This window comes from Apodemus sylvaticus, chromosome 7, assembly GCF_947179515.1.
Source record: "Apodemus sylvaticus chromosome 7, mApoSyl1.1, whole genome shotgun sequence".
In the NCBI taxonomy this organism is placed as follows: Eukaryota; Metazoa; Chordata; class Mammalia; order Rodentia; family Muridae; genus Apodemus; species Apodemus sylvaticus.
The window spans coordinates 101,844,129-101,865,677 of NC_067478.1; the positions used below are offsets into that span (position 1 = coordinate 101,844,129).

The window sequence follows — 21,549 nt, forward strand, 5'->3', positions numbered from 1 at the left end:
CACTGACTGGCACATCTACGCATCTAAGATGTGCTCCTTGCCAAGGACAAGAGGGGTGGATCTGCAGTCTGTCTGCTCCAGCACTGACCAGCATGCCTCGCCTCCGGAAGCCCATCATGCACAGGCGGCACTTGAACGTGAAGCTGTCGTAGTCAGTGGACGTGATCCGTGGCTTGAAGGTCTTGGAACGACTGATGCGGTCAGCTTTCTTGGCCTCCCTTTCCGGGTTATGCATCCTCTGCATGTGCTCCCGGAGTTTGTCTTTTCGCTATTTGGAGAATTTTTGTTAAAAAGGGGTAGGGGCAAGGATGGAAAAATTTTAGTTGAAGAGTAATTTTACAGTTTACTGGCCACTACAGCCAGTAACCCAGGTAGGCTAACTGCAAACCTTCACCTCTGCATCCCGTCCATCAACTCCATTCCCCAGTCTCATCCCCAGCTTTGTAGAAGATCGCCTGCTACAGCTCCTGCCTATCACACCCAGTGGATCACACAGATCTTCCCTCTGTAGTTGTTTAAAAGAAAATGGCCCTAGGTTCACGGGAAGTGGACAATTAGAAGGTGTGGCTTTGCCGGAGTAGGTGCAGCGTTGTTGGCAGAAGTGGGTTACTGAGGGCCAGCTCTGGGGTCGCAGAAGCTCAAGCCAGGCCTAGTGGCTCATTCACACTCTGCTGCCTGCAGACCCAGAGGTAGAACTCTCAGCTGCCTCTCCAGCACCATGCCTGCGGTGTCCACCAAGCTTCCCACCATGATGACAATGGACTAAAACTCTGACCTGCAAGCCAACCCCAGTGAAATGGTTTCCTTTATGAGAGTTGTCACAGTCATAATGTCTCTTTACAGCAGTAAAATCCTAACTAAGACACCTCCAAACTTTCTTCCCCCCACTCACCAATTTATCCCAGCCCCCATCTCCAGCAAGCATTCCCCGGGAACCCACTAGCTAAGCCTGCCAAAGAAGCAAGAAGGAGGGCAAAGCAGGTGGGTGAGCTTCAGATCATCCTTCTCCCTTCTCTCTGCCATGTGCAATCCCCCAGCCGCACCCCCAGCTCTGTACCCTGTTGTGGCCTCTCCTCACTTTTGGCCTTCATTCCCAGGGGACAAAGCAGACCCAGGTGGAACACCCTGCTTTCCTCCCACTTGTAGACCCCCCTCAGCCCCTACTTTCCAGCCCATCTCCATTCCTAAGTGTCAGCCCACAATACCTAGAAACACATTTTACCAGGAACCCCCAGCGGCCACACCTAGCAGGATCCCAGAAGAAATCCCTACCAGGCAATGCACAGCCACCATAACCCACCCCAAAGAAACAGTGCAACAGAAACTAACACCCGTCAAACAAAACCAAGACCAGCTATTACAATCTTCCCAAGCCCAGACGCCTAGCCACCAGCATAAGGACATCATCAGTCCCGGCCAGGACAGTTGTGTCTCTGCTAGAGCCCAGCAGCCCTGCCTCAGCAGACTCTGAGAACTACAACATAGCTGAAGCACAAGAAAAAGATTAATAACAGCCCTGATGAAGACAATAGAGGTCCTTAAAAAGGAAATAACAGCCAAGTGGCGGTGGCGCACACCTGTGATCCCAGCACACTGGGAGGCAGAGGCAGGCGAATTTCTGAGTTTGAGGCTAGCTTGGTCTACAGAGTGAGTTCCAGGACAGCCAAGGCTATACAGAGAAACCCTGTCTCGAAAAAACCAAATCAAAAAAACAAACAAACAAAAACAAAACAAAAAAGAGGAAATAATAAAGTCCTTAAAGAAATCTATGAAAATACAAACAGTGGAAGGGATTTAATAAAACAGCTTAAGACCTGAAAGTAGAAACAGAATCAATAAAGGAGACCCAGCTGAGGGAACTCTGGGATAAAAAATGTAGTAACTCAATCAGGAGCCTCAGAGGAAACCTTGCCAACAGAAATCAACAGATGGAAGAGAGAGTCTCAGGCACTGAAGACACAATAGAGGAAATAGACACCACAGTCAAAGAAAGGGTTAACCCTAAAAAAATCCTCGTACAAAACATACAGTAAATCTGGGACACAATGAAACGACCAAATCTAAGAATAATAGGACTAGAAGAAGATGAAACCTGGATCAGAGGCACAGAAAATATATTCTGTGAAATCACAGGAGAAAATGTCTCCAGTCTGAAGGAGGAGGTGCCTAACAAGGTACATGCAGCATAAAGAACGCCAAATAGACTGGACTAGAAAAGACATTCCCCTCCACACATAATAATCAAAACATTAGTGTACAGAACAAAGAAACAACATTAAATGCTATAAGGGGAAAAGGCATTCCCCTGCCTCTCCCTTAGCCTAGCTATGTAAGAGCTATGGCAGCAGCACCAGCAGATGGACCTATGCGGACTCACAACAAGCATTTCACTCGGAGACCAAGAAATGCCCCAGGTGAGTGGTATCAGCCAGGTGAAATCGTGGGGCTCTGAAAGTCGACTTCTCCCCAGGACTAAGGTCAAATGCAGAGGCGTTACCCCTTACTGAAGTAACTGCACATGGCAAGGTTGTCAAGCGGAAGGAGGAACAGAGGAAGGGGGGACAGATCTTGTGTTGTCTCGGATACTGTGATGAGAACTGTGGGACCTGCCTGCATAGACAACTGCAAAGGGTTTTCTCAGAGGGGCCGCAGCAGTCAACTTGTTCCCTGGTGAGTCTGAAGGGCCCTGCAGTCACAGTAGCTGTGGTGCCCACTTGGCCAAGACAAAGGAGGATTACACGGACTCCCCTCCCTTGCTCCATGATGGACTCAGCCAGAGGAGGGACTGGCAGCAGTCTGAAAGGTGAGACCAGGGCGGCTGCCAGGCTGCCATGCTGTGCTGGGCCTGGTGGGAAGATGCCATCGCATTCTCCCTCCCACTCAGCCGCCAGCCCTCTTCCACACTGCCAGACCTACTGGCCAACTCAGACTTGCCTTCAAGCATTCTGGGTTCACCCTGTAGTCAGAGAACTTGGGGTTCCAGTTCCCATTCACCACTCAGAGCAGAGCAATTGTGACTGCCATGCCCCAGACCCTCCTTTCAGACTCCCGTTTCTACATCTTTCCCCATGATTAAGTTCTCAGCCAAACCAGGACATCCCTTATTCACTAGCTGTCAGAGTAGCTTTGACTCCCAGCTCCAACCCTATCTAACAGGATTGAATGACATTAAAGACAAAACTGAAGCAGAAAGATGTGGTTTCTCCTTAATTCTTTTTGCTCTTCAGGTTTTCATCACACGTTTTATTTGTAGGAGGAAACCCACGTCATGGTGCACGTATGGATGTCAGAAGACAGCTTGCAAGAGCCAGTTCTTAGTGTGTGGCCCCAGGGCCTGAACTCGGGTTGTTAGTCTTGGCAGCAGATGCCTTTAGCCACTGAGCCATTTGGCTGGCCCAACTCTTTCTGTTTTTAACCTTCTTAAACATTGAAATAATAACTGGCATAAAAAAAATAGTCAAAAAGTATTAAGTCATGCCTAGTGGCCCATGTCTATAATCCCAATACTAATGGAGCAGAGGGAGGAGGGGCAGTCACTCAAGGCCAACCTGAACAACACATCCCACTCAAGGCTAGCCTAGGCTACACGAGACCCTTTCTCAAAGCAGCAAAACCAACAAAGAGCTGAATGGACAGAACAGATGGACTGGCAAAGGCTAGATCACAGCACAGGGATGCCTTTAGAAAGGTTTTGGAGCTGGAGATATAGTTGGTTGGTAGAGTCTGTGACTAATATACACAAAACCCTAAGTTCAAACCCCATATCCAGCAAAGAAGGTATGGAGGGGCAAGAGGAAAGAGGAGAGAAGGAAAGGGAAAAAGAAGAGATGGGGTGGGAGAAAAAGAAGGAAAAAGGAGAGAATGAGAGAGGAAAGATGAAATGTAACAGAAAAGTGAAAAGGGGAAAGGTGAGGGTTAGAGCGCCATGCAGCATGTAGTGAGTTCACAGGCTGTAATTCTAACAGGAACAGGATGGGGAAATGGGGGAGGGAAAGGGAAGGGGAGGAGGGAAGGGGAGGAGAAAGGGAAAGAGGAAAGGAAGGGGAGGGGAGGGGGAAGGGAGGCGATGGGAGGAGAGGAGAGGGAGTAGAGAGAAAGGGAGAGGAGAGATGAGACTGTGGTGGTGTGTGCCTGGAATCCCAAGACTTGAGGGTAAAAGCACAAGAATAAGTTTGAGTTAGCCTGGTCTACAGAGTAAACACTGGGAGAGAAAACAAAGAAAAAGGAAGGTGGGAGGAAAGTAGGTTGAGCAGGAGAAAGGGATGGAGGGAGGGAAGAGGGAGGGAGGGGAGAGGGAGGGAAGAGGGAGGGAGGGGAGAGGGAGGGATGGAAAGAAGGGAGGAAGGAAAAAGAAGATAGGAAAACTGCAGTCCAACTTATACTGTTTAAAACTTGTGTGTCCAAGCACGCACGTGCACAGGGCATGGTTTGCATATACAGAGGATAACCCGTGGAGTCGGTTCTCTCCTCCTACTACACGTGTTCCAGGGATCAAACACAGGTTGCTGAGTGCAGTGGCAAGCAGCCCTGCCCACTGCGGCATCCATCTCATCCGCCCATGTTGGCTTTTGAGACAAGGACTCACTCTATACCCAGGCTGGCCCTTAGTTTGCTACATAGGCTAAGCTGGTCTCCAAGTCATGGCAATCCCCCTGTGTCAGCCTCCTGAGTACTGAGATTCCAGGTAGATGCCGCCATACATAGCTCATGGTAGAATCCTCAGAGATTTCAATCATGATGATATACTGTAAGCCATCACAAATATAATCCATAATTAACCTATAATGGATGTACCACGGAGCTCAAGCCTTTTCTCTTTCATGTTCATACTCCATAGGGACATATTTCTCATTCTCCCAAGAATCCATTTCAGCTTCTTCTTCCTTATTTAATTTTACTGATCATTAGTGTGACGAGGACATTCAAGTACCACAAGCACACATGAGAGCCAAGGACAACTTTGATGGGTAGGTTCTCTCTGTACACCCTGGGATCTGGGTATCAAACTCAAGAGTCTCAGGTGTGTGTGTCAAGTGCCTTTAGCCACTGAACTGTCACACTGGCCCTCTTTCCGTCTATCTCACAAGTGACTACAGCAGTGTTTAGCAGTGACTGTCACTAACAAATGCTGAGTTTCCTGCAGATTTCCCCTTGGTGTCTTCTTAATTCCAGGGCAGGTTGCTGGTTTGGGTTTTACGTTGCTTTCATTTGGGTTCACTCTGTAGCACAAACTGGATAGCCATGTACTATATAGCCCAGGCTATACTATATAGCTCAGGCTATACTATATAGCTCAGGCTAGCCTCAAATTCAAGCTCCTGCTTCAGCTTCCTGAAGATTGGGATTCCATGCCACGCTATGCATATTTCATCAGAGTGCTTGAAATCATTACATTCTCTAGAGTATTCCAACCCTCTGACCTGTCCCCTCTAACATCTCTACTAGAGAAGATCCTGCTGCTTAGCTGACTTACCTGCAGGCTCTTATCTGACTAAGTGTTCAACAAGAAGAAAGACCTTCTGATTTAAGCAGTATGTAAACGTACTGATGTCTTTCAACCCCCTCATAGCAATTTAGTTCTGATAACCATCATGTAGGACATGTACACAAAGCCATGAAACAAACAAGTGTCCGTCCTGAGCCTGACCTGACCCTGGGCAGGCCAGCCCCTCCCTCCGGATGGCTTCCTACCTTAAACTGCTTCCCGCAGGTAGAACACAGGAAGTCCTTGCGGTCGGAGTGCCGGAGCATATGCAGTCTCAGTTTGTCGGGGCGACAGAAGGCCTTGTCACACTCCGTACACTGGTAGATCTTTTCAGAGTGGAAGCTTCGCACGTGCTTTTTCACCTGGCAGTAAAGACCAGGGGATGCTCAGGCCAAAAGAAAGGAGCAGAGGTGGCTACGACGCTAGAGGGAGCCCACGCACCACTGAGGATTTTAGCAGCCTGGCCAGTCATCCAGTCTCAAGGGAGGACTGCCCTCAGTACCACACACTGTCCTGGTCACAGAGAAACAGAACAGGCCAGAAAGCCCCATGAATCTGAACCTCCCAGGTGACTTAAAGCATAAAAGGAAGAGCACTGTCTTGATCTTTTGTACCATCATCTTCTTTTTTAAGGCTAAAGGTAGAATGGCTTTGGATTTAAATGAATCTTGCTAAAAATTACCTATAAGAAAACAAAAGTCATTTGTCCTCATTTTTGTTTCTACACATGCAGAGGTAACTGCTTCATTAGTAGCTGATCCTCTCATCTCTTCCTACTAAAGCAGGTGTGGGATGTAGCTCAGGGTACCACAACTGCCTGCAGCCATGCACGCTCTAGGTTCAATCTCAGCTCTGGAAGAAAAGGGTCAGGTTCTGAAGAATGAAAGATAGAAATCAGGTGACATTGGCGATAGCACTTCATGAGCACAGTCCTGACTGCCACCCTCCCTGACTGGAACGGACTCCCTCTACTTTCAGATAATGTTACAGCTTCTCCCTGGAATCAACTCCAGGACTTGGGTGGGAGTGGGGACGGAGAAAGACAGGTTCTGAACTCTCTTAGCTATAAATAATAAATGAAAAGGCGCTTTGGGAGAAGCGAGAGCTCAGTAGAACAGTGTGTACTTAGCATTTAGGACACTCTGAATCCAACAGCCAGCACTGAAGTGAGAAAGAAAAAAAGCAAGTAAGCTATGGACAGAAACAGAGTAGAAAATCCACCAAGCGAATCCTTTCAAGCCCTGGGAGTCACTAACACTGGAGGTCCTTTTGCCATTACATTATGCCTTAACAACTTTCCTAACTGTACGGAAAAAAAAACCTTCCAACACCCTCATGGTCAGAGAGCTAAGATTAAATCCCACCCTCCTTTTGCTTTTGCATTTTTTAAAGAATATATATGTATATTATATATATACACATTCTTTATATGTATGTATGTATATGTGTATATATATATATATATATATATATATATATATATATATATATATATTTGGCTTTATGAGACAGGGTTTCTCTGTGTAGTCTTGGTTGTTCCGGAACTGGCTCTATAGACCAGGGTGGCCTTAAATTTATGGAGATCCACTTTCCTCTGCCTCCCAAGCACTGGGAATAAAGGCGTGAGCTGCCATGCCCAGCAATTTAAAGAATATTTATATGATATATTGTGATTTAATTATTTTACTGAACAAAAAATATTATCAGTTAAAATTAAATCAGGGATGCTCTGGAATTTTTCTAACCCCACTTTGCCCCAGTACTACAGGAGAGATAGTCAGTGCCTGGCACAGCATATCAGACCAGCTCTGTTTCCTTCCAAATACATGGTCTTACTAAAGCAAGAGAGAAAGCAGAACGGTGGAGAGAGGTTTCCCATCCAGAAATGAAGGAAGATGTGCTATAGACTCTATGCTGTTTCATGAGTAATGGATATTTGGCAAAGATTTTTTAAAAAGACTTTTTTAAAAAAAATAACCAGATGTATGTAGTGTTTCAAGATGAATTTTACATTTATTTTTAGTGCACATGTGCAATGATGCACATGTGTCGATCAGAGGAGAATTGCAGGGGGTAGCTCTCCAGTGGGTTCCAGGGACCGAACTCAGATCATCGGGCTGGGCAGCAAGCCCCTTTACCCACTTGGCTATCCTGCCAGCACAAGATGTGGTGTTTATTACTAGAAACATAACTTAAGACATTTAAGTAACACTGATCTGGACAGCTAAGGAAAATAATACTCTGTATGTGAAAAGCAGTTTGAAAACTATTGCAAAGTTATTTTTAAAAAAAAAAAAAAAGAGGATGAGAAGGCAGGAGCTGGACAATATGTCTCCGTTTTCCAAAAACTGAAGTTTCTTTTTACGAAAAGATGGAAGCAGACAGGAATGCCAGTCACAGACACTCACCTGGATAAAATCTGGGAACCGTTTCTTACAAGTTGGGCAGGTGAAGTAGCCATCATTGACATGAATGGCCACATGATCTTTCAACAAATCAAGGCGGTCAAAGGATTCTGGGCAAAAAATGCAAGAGTACGTCTTCTGGTCCGAATGCAGCTTCATGTGGCTCTCCAAGGAGGCGCTGCTGATGAAGCCCTTGTTACAGAGATCACACGTCAACGGGCAGTTCCCCTCCCGCCCATGGAAGCGCAAGTGTTGGTCCAGTTTGTCCTTTTCCCGGAAGGCCTTCCCACACTGCAGACATTTAAAAGGCCGGAAGGACTTCCGGATAAACAGATGCTGAAGAGCTGCATTCTGAAAGACACAAACAGGGCCGCGTGCTGAGGAGACCCAAGTGACTCCTGCAGGTGAGAGAGGCTGAGCTCAAGGACACAGAGGAAGTTGGGGGGTGGGGGGGCTGAGGCTGAAGCAAGCCCGAAAGTCTGTTGTGAAGAAACAGTTTCAGGGTTTCACTTTAGATCCATATGTGCAGACTTCCTTTGGAAAGGATTTAAGTAAATTTCAAAACAAGTGTTCTTTTTCTTTCTTTCTTTCCTTCTTTCTTTTTTTCTTTCCTTTTTTTCTTTTTTCTTTTTGAGATAGGCTCTTACTATATAGATAGCTCTGGCTGTGCTACCAGTCACAGAGATGCCCCTGCCTCTGCATCTCAAGTGCTGGAATTAAAGGCATGAGGCACTACACCCTGCTCAAAACATGTCTTCAATAGAAAAAAGAAAGAAAGAAAGAAAGAAAGAAAGAAAGAAAGAAAGAAAGAAAGAAAGAAAGAAAGAAAGAAAGAAAGAAAGAAAGAAAGAAAGAAAGAAAGAAAGAAAGAAAGCCCAGAGGAGAACAGAACAGAAACTGAAGATGTGAGGACACGTGGGTAAATGACACAAGCGTGGTGAGAGCGGAGGGTGGCAGTCGGTCAAAGCCCTCCGTGAAAGAATCTGAAACAGACGAAAACATTTCACAGTGAAATAAGAGAAACTGACAGCAGTCAGACCTCCCCGGGGGAGGCAGACAAAGAAATAGGTGTGGGGTTCCTTTGGGCATAAGGCATTAAGTCAGTGGAATTTTCAATATATGTATTTCTGATCTCAATTTAAGAAAATGAGCACAATGGGAAATGAGGATTTATGTGAATGGGGTATGACATGAACACATCATAAATGGAAAATATGTATTTGGGTTCTTAGAGATTGTGGAGGACTAGTTCCCATGGTAGTTCTACACAAAGCTAACCTCACTGCTGCGCTTCTGGTCTAACCTGGTCAATTTTGCTCTTCCCTTTTCAGAACAGATTATCCTTCTGTGGCAGGTTATCTGTCTTGTAAATCCATGCAACTGACACAGGGAATCCAAGCCAAAGAAGACAGATCCTCAGGAGAATCTGTCACAGCTGCTGACAACCAACTGGTACTCCACCAAGAGCAAAGCCCCACAAATATCTTTCACACAGAGAAAACAGAATCAATACTTAAGTTGTGCCACAAAGAAGACTCATTCCTAAGTTCCTCAAAGCACAGACGCAAAGGTCTAGATGGCTTTATGGTGGGGAAATTCTTCAGCATATACCTGTGAGTGGGTGTGCCTGGACAGCTACAGGAAAGCCACTGAAAAAATCAATAGGGATTGTCATGCATCGTCTGTGCAATCAGTGTACTTTCAATTGCTTATCAGAAGCACCTTGAAAATTAAATTTAGCGTAAAGTAATTATGGGGAAAAACAAAATATTTTTTTTGATCTATAGAAATTTCTGAACATGGTCCAATTCATGTACCAGAAAACTGTCTCTCCCAGCTTCTCCAACAAGCCTAGAGGTATTTACTGTGCCACCTAGTCATTTATTTTGAATGGTGAACAACAATTCCGCTGTCTTCCTAAGCTGACTGCGGAGGTATGGGAGGCCGCACCACGTATTATCCACTTCTGTATTTCGATCCCTTAAGACACTACATAGTCACAGGAAATCTCGCACATTGGCTTGAACATGAATAAATTGTATTTCAAATAAAACTCTAACGTTTTATCCGAGGTTCTTTCCGACAGAATCCAGAGAGATCCTGAAGAACGGAGCTTCTCCAAGCAGCCGAGGTTGCTCGCATTTCCTCAAGCTGCTTGGCCCATTATCCTGGCACACACTTGGCAAAAAAGCTCTTCCTACTTCCCTCTACTTTCAGAATGTTATGGGAAGATGCCAGAAAAACAGATGCTCTCCTAAGGTTCAGTGAAGATTTGGGATTTAGAGCGCAGCTGTCATGTAAGAAGCACTTCCTTGATCCCGCCCCGGTCAAGTTTCCAAGGGCAGACCTGCTGCACAATCGAACAGGAGCTCCATCTCTCCTGGGTGCTAAGTCCACAGCTCAGCTCTGTGTCACACCAGCGTGCTCCTCAGTCTCCTGTCAGTTCTGATTAGCATGAGTACCTTCGGACACTTGGTTTTAACAGAGCAGCCACCTGCGCCCCTTCCTTAGCTCCACTGCAACTCTTATCATCTGTGTCGTTTCCATGGAGCCCGGAACACTGAGTGCTCAAGAGCTGGCCTGCCTCTATCCGAGCTAGTGGATCTCATGCTGCAAGAGGGGGAGTACTGGGCTGCCCCACCCTTGACCGGCTCTTGCAGGCTGCTTCTGCTCTAAGGGAGTTTCTCTCATGCACAACCACACCTGGGCCACTTCTAGAAGAACCCATTACAAGCAGGAGGCTGGGCACAGATGCATTGTGGGTCTTCTATCTCTAAGTTCCTGTACTCAATATCACCATACCACATGGCCCATTAACTACTCTGATGGGGATGCCAAAGTAGTAGCCTCCTTCTAAACTCCACTGCACTACAGCAAATTCTGAGAGAAGATTCTTCATTTGTAAAAATGTTTCTAATGTTTGAAATTAATAGCTAAGGGAACCCACACTATTAACTCATTGTCACATTGTTCTGATGCTGAGACTAATGAGAAAAGAATCAGTTTGTTTGTTGGGTTTTGCTTGATTAAAAAAAAAAAGAAAGAAAGAAAAATCAAAAACAAAAACAAAAACCCAAAAACAAATAATGTTTTACCCATGCACCCAGCTTTCACAACTTTTAGTGGGTTAACAACACACCTGTCTCCACTCTCCTTCCGATACCCAAACCAGGGCCACAACACTAGCTGCACTGCCCCATAACAGCACCAAAAACATCTGTGCCTGTGCCGCCAATCCTATGGTTGACTTCCTATGGTGTTATCTACCTCCACAAGAGACAGTTTTTCAAGTGCCTGTCTCCTCCTATCTACAAATGATTTCCTGACTTCCCTTTAGTTCTTCTCAGTTCCTAGAGCAGTCCCAGGCTGCACTTGTGTATCTGACAAAGAATTGCAAATCACTTTCTGCTAACACTGGCTCCTTATTAGACTAAAAGCCCTAGAGCGCCAAGCTCTGTTGGTTGCCCAGACACAGCTGACTGTGCAGTCCAAGTCCAGCACCAGAGAACACATCACTGAAATTGCTTCAGAGCTGGCAGGGGCCTCGGAGATCAGTTTGTCCTCACCTGTGTTTGCACAAGAGGAATCTACAGCCCACAATTTACTAATTTATCCACTTGCAAATAAAATCGCATCATTCATTAATTTGCATTTACAGGGGCATCCAAATTGTGTTTTCCACAATTTAGTAAGTACAGTGTGCAGAGAACAGCAGGTGAGCAAGCACTTAAATAACATTCTGGGTATGTGAGACACAGGAAACAAACCTACCTGCAGCTCCAGCTGAGCAGGCAGCATTAGAGGAGAGAAAAACAGTTACATTACCAATTGGATTGGAAGATGTCCCTTCAGTTGGTCATTACCAATCTGAATAAAAAGATGAAAAAATATATAGCCCTACTTTTTAGGATGTGTGAGAGGGAAAAAAAAAAAAAAACAAGTCAGATCAACTAAGATCGACCTCTAAAGGCTACACACAGTGGCTTTTGCTTTGATGCAAGGAACCTTGTGTTGGAACCATACCCCGCCTCTTTTAAGAACCAAAGAGCTCAAACAGCCACCTGTCTACAGGTATGCGCCTTGTTATTGGTTTCCCTTCAAAACAATGGAATGAAGCAAGCATTTCCCTGAACTCGGTGAGAGCTGGGCAGGAGGACAAGCGCAGACTGGGAAGTGATACATTGGATGGATCAGAAAACATCCGCTCACCCAGCTTCTCCTTCCGGCATATATTTATGAAATTCTTGAAGTTAGATAGAGTGATCTGAAAGTTGTATATATTTTGATTACAAGACCCTCATAAAGGATATTTAAACAGTTTTCAGAGTCCTTCAGGTCTGCCATGTGACTAAAAGTGTGTAAATGTATTGTTAAATGAAATGCATTTCCAAGGTCCCTTCTAACCTATAAACAGACCAAAGAGGGGACAGACCCAGTCTCTCGTTCACTGCAGGATCCCAAGCCAGGAGCTGCTGCGCCTACCTCCGAGGCACACCTTGGATGCCTCCACTAGTTAGTCACTGTCAAGAAGAAAGAAGAAAGACCGAACAAACCTAAGCTAGTATGACCATCCATGTAGAAAAGGCTAGAGAGTTGTGTGTGTGTGTGTATGTGTGTGTGTGTGTTTATGTACAAATCAAGTATCAACAAATCTTTTACACGGCAGCCATAAGCAGACCCAGACATTACACAGAACCATATTACCTTCCATATGCACCCACTGCAGTTCCTAACTCAGGTTCAATACAGCCCACAAAATAATAAAAGAAACACGTTGGAAACAGAAGTCTGAGAGCCTCTGCAGTCTAGCAGTCTAAAGCTGAGACACAGTCCACACAGTAACACACTAACCTGCTCCTGAACGTACAACTCTGCTTAAGCTGTGCTGGGCGTGTTCCCTGAACCTGCCCCATTAACTGAGACAGATCCCTTCTCGGAGACACTTGCTAGTTTTCCTTGGGAACCACAAATAACCAATTCAGTTATCCATTATTTCCTTGAGAGCTATGATTAGGGCACAGATCAGAATGGCTGGAAATACAAATATTTTAGGTTGGAAAGTATAGCCTGGGGGAAAAGAATCCCTGCTTAGCCCAAGCAAGGCCTTTGGTTTAATCTACAGCACCAAAAAGAAAAAGAAAGAAAAAATTAAGTAAACTACAAATAATTATTGTAATTAAATAAGCCTAAGTCCTTATTTTGAAACTCTGAATTCAGGAGTATAGGGAGCTATCGTACTTTAAGTACACTAATCCATGAGCTTCCCAAACCCAGGCCTATGTTGATTGACTCTAGGACAGCCATGTCAGCTTGCCATGAACAGAATCACGGAGAAAAAGCATTTTGGCAAAATAAGGTGCCATAAAGAGCACGTGAAAGGCCGGCCGCAAGATTTCGAAGCGAGGCTGGGCCACAGAGCCCTGAGAGAACTGTCCAGGAAGAGAAAGGGGGGCAGCCAGCCAGCCAGCTAGCGAGTGTGCGCACTTCCCCACTTACTCGGATGCGTTTGGCCCTGCGCATGTCATCGGCTGTCAGCGTGGTCTGGGTAGGCACTAGGCTCTCTTCTTGCTGTGGCTGCAGGTGCAAGGTGTGAGTTTCTGGTTCCTGCTCCAGGGAAGATGGGGTTTCCTGCGGCAGCTGAGGGATTGGGATGGATGCTTGTTCCGGCTGATCCAGTCCATTCAGAGCGGCTGGTTCTGCCTCATCAAATTGCTCCTTTGTGGGGAAATGCAGCAAGTCCTGAATTTGGCAAACACCAGGAATTACCACTCTATCTACATAAAGATCAGTGATACAGAAGCAATTTATTGGCTCAAATTCAGAATCCATGGTATACATTTACTTAAGAGATAGGGTCTTGCTAGATTTTCTAGGCTAGCCCCAAACTCCTAGGCTTGAGCAGTCTTCCTATATCAGCTTTCTGAGTGGCTAGGACTATGGAACATGCCATCGAACTCAGCGACGACTCCTCTCGGCGATGACGACAGTTTAAAAAAAAGGATTAGCATTATGGAGCTGAAATAATACCCTCCCTCTGAGAAAGTTAACAGACAGGTGAATGTATCCAGAATGCAAAAACTGTAAAACATCCCTGGTCACAGAACAAGGAAACTGATACAATTTTTCTGATACAATTCTAATGGTTTAAGTTAATTAAGCCAAGTCTTCCTAAAATACCTCCAGTCAATTTTAAATTTTTAGCACAGTAAAGTTAAATCTGTACTATAAGTAACACCTGAAAATGTGCTCTTTGTCCCGTTCCAATCCCGCTTTACTTAACAGGACAACACTTTAATAAGACAGAATTTCTAAAAAGACAGAATTATAAACATCGGCACGGCTGAGCGTGGGCAGGAGGCTCCTCAGAGCCCAGTACCTGTGTCCCGTCGTCACTCTTTTCCCCATTTTCACTGGTGATTTCCAAACGGATAAATTTTGGAGGCCGCCCAGGCCGCCGGCCAGGACCAAATCTCCTCTTGCCCCGACCCCTTCCTCGCCCTCTTGTTCTGGGGACAAGAGACAAATAGTTACAAATAGTCGTCACTTGGCACCCCATGCATTGTTCCCTCAGAGTTCTTACAAGCTCCAGAGTTTATCACTTCCCCAGTTCCTCTAGGATGGAGAGCACTGTTATGGGCTTTCTACACCACTCAGCTTTGACTGCAGCACAGAGGTGCTGTAAAATTATTGAGACAAAATAAGAGCATAAAATAAAAGCACTGATAACACTCTGCTTCTGAAAGGAGGCGTGAACCACAAACAGGACAGACATGCTCGCCCCAGGGCCCCTCCTCCTCGGCTCAGCCCATTCTTCTGTCTCCTCTGCCCCAGCTCCTGCTCCTTCCCAGAAATGTGGCTAAGTTCAAATCACAGTCTTGTTTTCCACAGCTTTCTAGACAGTCCAAATTTCTTTTTTTTTTTTCCCCGAGACAGGGTTTCTCTGTGCAGCCCTGGCTGTCCTGGAACTCACTCTGTAGACCAAGCTGGCCTCGAACTCAGAAATCCGCCTGCCTCTGCCTCCCAAGTGCTGGGATTACAGGTGTGCGCCACCACCGCCCGGCACAGTCCACATTTCTAACCCAACTGTTCCATCACAGGGCAAGTAACCACCAATTAAGATAAGTCCCCTTTAACTGATTACAAATACACAAAACACCCCTATTAGATGAGACTCCTGGGTTAGGATTGTAGCTCAGTGGGGAGAGTGCCTAGCAGCCCCAGGGCTGCATATACCAGGTGTGGTGGCATGCAATTGTAATGTCAACACTCAGGAAGTAAAGCAGGAAAATCAGAAGTTTAAGATCATCCTCAGTCACGAGGCAAGTTCAAGGCCAACCTGGACTACATCAAACCATATCTCAAAGCAATGAGATGGAGGAAAAGAGGGAAGACAGGAAAGAGACAGAGACAGAGACAGAGACAGAGAAAGAGGTTGTGTTATAGTTAGCAATAGAACACTAGCCCAACATGCATGAGGCCCTGGCTAAGGCAGGAAGCAGGGCAGGTAGACTCAGAAGAACATCATGCATTTATTATGAAAGACCTGTGTTACAGCTTGCTTTGACTGTCATCCTGACCAGACTGAGAAGCACCCAGGACTTTAGCAAAGCACACCTCTGTGTGTAACTGTTCCAGAGAGTTTACTACTTGGGAGAGAGTACTCTAAATGCAGGCAGCACCGCCTCACATAGTGGGGGTCTCGATGTTCTAAGGAGGAGAACGCCACTAGCACAGGTGTCATTTGCTGCTGCTGGCTGGCTCTGCTCTGCCACGCCCTTTCCACCACAAGGACAAAATAATCCTCTCCCCCTTGGATTATTTTCTCATAGCAACAAGGAGCTAATACATGTGTGGCGTGCATATAATATCAATCGGATCATGTTCCACTCTTCCATACAGTTATTTAACAAATACATATTTTCCAGGAATTTTTTTTTCAATTTGCTTTTTTCTGAGGTGTCTTACTACATTGCCCAGGCTGGCCTTAAACTCCTGAGCTGAAGGGATCATCCTGCCTCTGTCTCTAACTGACCTGTGACTACAGGTACCCAACACCTCACGTGGACTTCAGGAACTTTCTAAAATTCGTTTTTTTTTTTTAATGGAAAATTCTGAATATAGACAAATGGAGAGAGAAGAATAACGAGCCAATATATTGATACTCAACTTTAAGACGTACTTATGACCAAGCTTATGCTATCTTTATCCCACTACCTCCTCACAAATTACCCATTAGTTATCCTTTATCAGAAAATTCTTCAATTAGCATCTCCAAATCTTAACAACTCTGCATATGCTTGCATGAATATAAAGCTACAATGTCATTATTATACCTAAAACCATGATAGTTGTTCATGATTAATAGCAGCTCGTGAACATTTTACCTATGTGTCATACATTGTGCTAAGCACTGAAGACATCACAATGGATGTGACAGTTCTTACCCTCAGAGATCTGGTAGAGACTGTAGGCGAGCAAGCAGAAAGTCATAAGGTAGTACAAAATGCTTCAATGAGTCCATGTACACACTTTTAGGGACAGTCAAGCCTGAGTGACTTGAATCTCACTGAACTGTCCGTTTCCAAGACATTCCTCCCATGGTCCTATCCTAGGCCTTGCCATCTTAGTATAAAGCTCCATTATCCCTAACCCATGCATGGCACAGCAGAAAGCACCTTTGTTCTCCAGATCAGGCTGTCTAGTACCTGGACCCAGCCTCTCACGCCCACTTCCAACCCCGCCCTTTCTCCTTCTGCAGCAGGCTCTCCCAGGATGATCATCATAATCACTGTTTGCTTTGGGTCCCCACCCCTATTGCCGCTTCTTTATTTTCCGTGAGTTGAGGTGTGTAATTAAGCCACAAGCCCGTGTCATTAAGCTCCTTGCACTATCTCTACTAGTCTTCTCGGGGCTGGAAAACAGCACACGCACTTGCTGTGATTGCCTTCCTATTCTGCGACCCTGAACCTAAGGTCGGCACAAGTAATTACCCCTCCCCAGAACATCTTTCCCATTGTCTTAAATGTGGTCTTATGCCACCACCTATGCCTCCAAAGTCTACAGAAGTGGACCTGCCCCATCACTACTGCCCTTTTCTAAGGAAGTCTCATCCTCCACTTGACCTGTTGAGTAACTTCTATCGAGACTCAGTTTACATTCTTACCCCAGTATTAGCTAGACTGATATTCTCATTTTTATCCAGAAATCCAAAATGGTCTTCTGAAACCCCAGCATTACAACTTTCTCTGGCCTGTCACATGTAAAGTTTAAACTTTGTACCATCTCACAGCATCCCTATCGGCCTCCTCCATGACTCTCCCCTGTCTCTTTTTAATATAATGGAATTAAGCATAGAAGAAATCATAGTGCTCAGAAAAGTATGAAAATCAGAAATGCATATTACTTCAAATGTATATGTGTTCTTAAGGATTCTTGATGCAGAGTGCTGGAGCAATGCCTAAGTGGTTAAGAACATTGACTGCTCTTCTAGAGGACCCAGGTTCAATCCCCAGCACCTACATTCCAGCTAATAAGGACCTGTAGCTCCAATTCCAGATGATCCGACACTCTCTTTTGGGCTCCACTGGTGCATACACATGGTGCACAGATATGCATTTAGTCAAACCACCCACTGATGTAAAATAAAAATAATAAGTAGTAAAAAAAAAAAAATCCCAATTCAGAATCTAGTTAAAGGAGAGTTAACCAGGATAAAAGGGTCTCTCAATATAGGTATGGGTTATTCTGGAAAAAAAAATAGTAAATAAAAAAAGGCATGTCCCCAAGGTATTCATCAGCCTACCTGGTTACCTGTACATACATGCATCTGTGTATCTGTATATGTATACACACACACACACACACACACACACACACTCACTCACTCACTCACTCACTTTCACACATTCACAAATGATTTCAAACCATTAAGAACCAAGTGTGTGATCGCTGCCTCCCATGCCCACCTGGTAAACACATCTAGTTTCTCATCGTGAGAATTGAGGTGCTGCTGCAGCTGCTCTGAGCTGATAAACCGCCGATTGCACTCATAGCATGGCCAATTCTTCTCTTGCTCTCGAAGAACTGTAGCCAGGGAAGAGAAATCATAATTTATGCTGATGATCAGCGGACACCAGGAAGATGCAGCTCCTGCTATCTCCTCCATTCTTATCTCACTGTAGACAGTGGCTGCTATTTGCATTAATTTCTTGTTATAAAATCAAAGGCTAAAATTTGGCTGAGAAGTGGATTTTAGGATCTTTAAGCATTTATGTATGACATCAAAAGACCCACACTATCAAACCACCCTCAACACATAAAAAATTTAAGGAGATCTTTACTTGGACAACTTCTTGTTTCAGATCCAAGTTTCATAATTAAGGATATATCTTATCACAACCAAAGCCAGTGGTCAGTACAATCTAACAAAATGTCCAACCGTAGCTCCAAAGGCTAAATATATGCATACCCCATGCTCCAGCATCAATTCCTTTCCCAGCTGTACACCCAATCAGTGTGCACAGATGCCTCCTAAAACACATGCATAAGAAGACATACAGGTCCAGTCTTGCCCACAGTTGTATGATGGAAAAGATCTGATAGCCTTTCCACCTGGTCCTTTGGAGGTGACCTCTAAGCCACTGGAATTTCCTGAATGACAGGAGGTTCTTTGTTATTCTTGGGGAGTTCCTCACCCTACCGGACTTTATTGACATGTCTCAAGGTGGGGGCTGCTATGGCTAGAAAAAATGTGACCTTGTGATTAGATGGTTGGTGTTTTGAGTTTGCTGATGTGTCTTACATCAGGAGGGAAGGGAAGCTAGAGACAATTCAATCCCATGGTCAACCATTCCATTAGTCATGCCTATGTAATAAAGCGTCAACAAAAGCTCTGGACAACAAAGCTGAGCTTTTATGTTTGGGTTCAATAGTTCAAGGCCCCAGGAGAGCTTACATCCTGGGGACCCAAACATCATTCTAAGATGTATGTCTCTGCACTTGGCTGGTTCTGATATATATCTTTTATTTTAAAACTCTAATCACTTGGGGGCTGGAGAGATGGCTCAGTGGTTAAGAGTACTGACTGACTGCTCTTCCAAACATCCTGAGTTCAAATCCCAACAACCACATGGTGGCTCACAACCATCAGTAATGAGATTTAACTCCCTCTTCTGGAGTGTCTGAAGACAGCTACAGTGTACTTACATATAAATAAATAAATACATCTTTAAAAAAAAAACTCTAATCACTCATTTTAGTACTTTCCTGGGTCCAGAGAGTCACTCCAACAAATTATAAAGCCTGCAGGGGTACAGGGATCCCTAAATTGTAGGTAGAAGTATTAGTGGCATTGGAACCCCAGAATCCTAGAGCTCCTGTCTGAGGTGATTCTTGTGGAAGAAGATGCCTTTAACTGACAAGATGTTACTTAGTTCTGGATACTTAACATCATAACTACATTATACAACTAAATCTATAACAAGGTAGACAAATGGTTCTATAGTCATGAGCAGAGTACCCAACAGCAATGATAATATACAAATTTATATAAACAATGTGGATATATCTAAAAACTATGTTCACCTAGAGGTCAGGAGTTTGGCTCAGTGGGAGTCTGTTTGCTGAGCAAGCCCAAGGCCACAGGTTCAGTTCCCAGCTCCAGAAACAAAGAAAACACTATGTTCAAGCAAAAGATGCCCAAACATTTAAAAAAAAAAAGTGCATGTTATCATATTGTTCTGTTCACACACAATTCATTAATAAGCAATTAGTGTGTGATATTAGAAATCAGGACAGTATATTTGGGGAACTACGCAGGTGTGTCCCTGTGAAAACTAACAAAGCTGTATACACTTCACTATTTGTGTATCTCTCTGTAAGTAGAATATACTTCAATTACATTTACATTAAAAAAAATAAGGTCAGTGTTTGCTTTGCTACATATTCGGGTATGATTAATTCCAGATAGGAATCTTCCTCTGACACTAAGGTCCTAATTTGATAGCAGGAAGTTTTCATTATATTAAATACTATTTTCCAGCACTAGAAATGTAAACCTCATTTTAATTTGCTCCTAGGATTAAATGGAGATGTGTAGCTCTGAGAAACCTACTCTCATCTCTTGTGAGATATACTGAGATGGGAAAAGTCAGACTCTACGTGTAAAAAAAGGCACACACAAAAGTCCAAGCACCTTTCCTCTCTTCTTCAGATATGTCGTGGATTTTCTGATTCACGAACTCAGCGTAGGATGCGGCATACCACACCTAGAGAAAGCAAGGACATCAGTAAGAACCAACAGACATCACCAGCTGTGCTTCCCATGCTTACATCAAACAATCTGGGCATCTCATTAACACATCCATTAACAGCAACGGTCACACTTCCATCTGGCAGATGACCATGAGACATCGAGGATCCAGGTGATCTGCCTGTTTCCTTCTTCCTTCTTAAAAACTGATCTTGTTATTTAAAGAAATTCACAAGGCTTACATTCATAGTATCGTTACCTAAATAAAACAGCCTTTTAGAACACTGCATTTAAATATGGGTTTTTATACAGCTACAATCATAGACTCTGTCCCTCAGGTTAGTGATGGCTTCTGTTCACTCCCCATGGCTGTCTCCAATCCTGCCAACAAAACTTCTACAAGTTGCTGCTGCTCAAAGCTTAGTCTAAACCCTGAGTCTTCTTACTTCCTTTCTGGTATCACACCCATTTCAGCCAACTCTGTGTGATAACTAACTCCTAAATCTTTTTCTTCTGCTTTATTTTCATCCCTAGAGATTCATGTATCCCAGGCTGGCCTCGAAGTCAGTAAGTAGTTGAGAATGGCCTTGTCTCTCTGGTCCTCCTGTTTCTATCTCCTAAATGCTAGGGTTATAGGATTATGTACCATATATGGCTTATGCAGGGTTGAAGATTGAGGCCAGGAACTTATGCATATATTCCCCAGCCCTTTTACAGTTTTATCTTTAGACAAGATTTTACTAAGTTGCTCAGCTTGTAACTGCCTCAGCCTACTGAGTAGCTCTGACTACAAGAGTATACTACCGTGCTCAGCTCTCATCCCTAATATTTAGGCAAGAATGGTTTCGCTGTTAGTTTGATTTTGAAGTGCTGGGATTGCTACCCTCTGTATATGCTAACTGCTCTACCACTGTCAGAACTTGCTGTCTCAAATTTTCAATGTCCTCCCTCCAAGAGGTACTCAGACATAAGACCTAAAACATGTCTTCCATTTCACAATTTGTTTTCAGTAATCTTTAGCAAGGACCCTCCTCAGATGTGACACACCACCTATTCAGTGTTTGAGCTACCAGATTCGTGCCAACACCATTTCTTGCCTAGATTACCACCTGGCCTACTAACTAGCTTCCCTTCTTCCTCAAAATTCCCAGCCACAATGGTGGTGGTGGTGGTGGTGGTGGTGGTGGTGGTGGTAGTGGTGGTGGAAGTCTTCTTCTTCTTCTTCTTCTTCTTCTTCTTCTTCTTCTTCTTCTTCTTCTTCTTCTTCTTCTTCTTCTTCCTTCTTTCTTCTTCCTTCTTTCTTCTTCTTCTTGTTTAGTTTATGTGTATGAGTATTTTGTCTTCATAGCACATGTGCCTTGCCTGAAAAAAGATTATCAAAAACCCTGGAACTAGAAGTTGTGAGGCAT

At 44.4% G+C, this 21,549-nt stretch overlaps 1 protein-coding gene across 3 annotated transcripts in view; it reads right to left on the reverse strand.

Moving 5' to 3' along the window:
- The window catches only part of Prdm10 (PR/SET domain 10), a 109,468-nt gene that overhangs the window by 31,756 nt on the left and 56,163 nt on the right, over nt 1–21,549 (reverse strand). For all 3 annotated transcript variants that reach the window (XR_007978873.1, XM_052188762.1, XM_052188761.1), the window contains exons 8-14: nt 20,084–20,156; nt 17,856–17,973; nt 14,267–14,396; nt 13,387–13,629; nt 7,894–8,241; nt 5,692–5,847; nt 89–268 (exon numbers count right to left, since the gene is read on the reverse strand). Coding sequence is in view for 2 of the 3 variants with exons in the window: in XM_052188762.1 (XP_052044722.1) it covers nt 89–268; nt 5,692–5,847; nt 7,894–8,241; nt 13,387–13,629; nt 14,267–14,396; nt 17,856–17,973; nt 20,084–20,156 (1,248 nt within the window). In the remaining variant the exon portion in view is untranslated. The remainder of the gene's footprint in view (nt 1–88; nt 269–5,691; nt 5,848–7,893; nt 8,242–13,386; nt 13,630–14,266; nt 14,397–17,855; nt 17,974–20,083; nt 20,157–21,549) is intronic.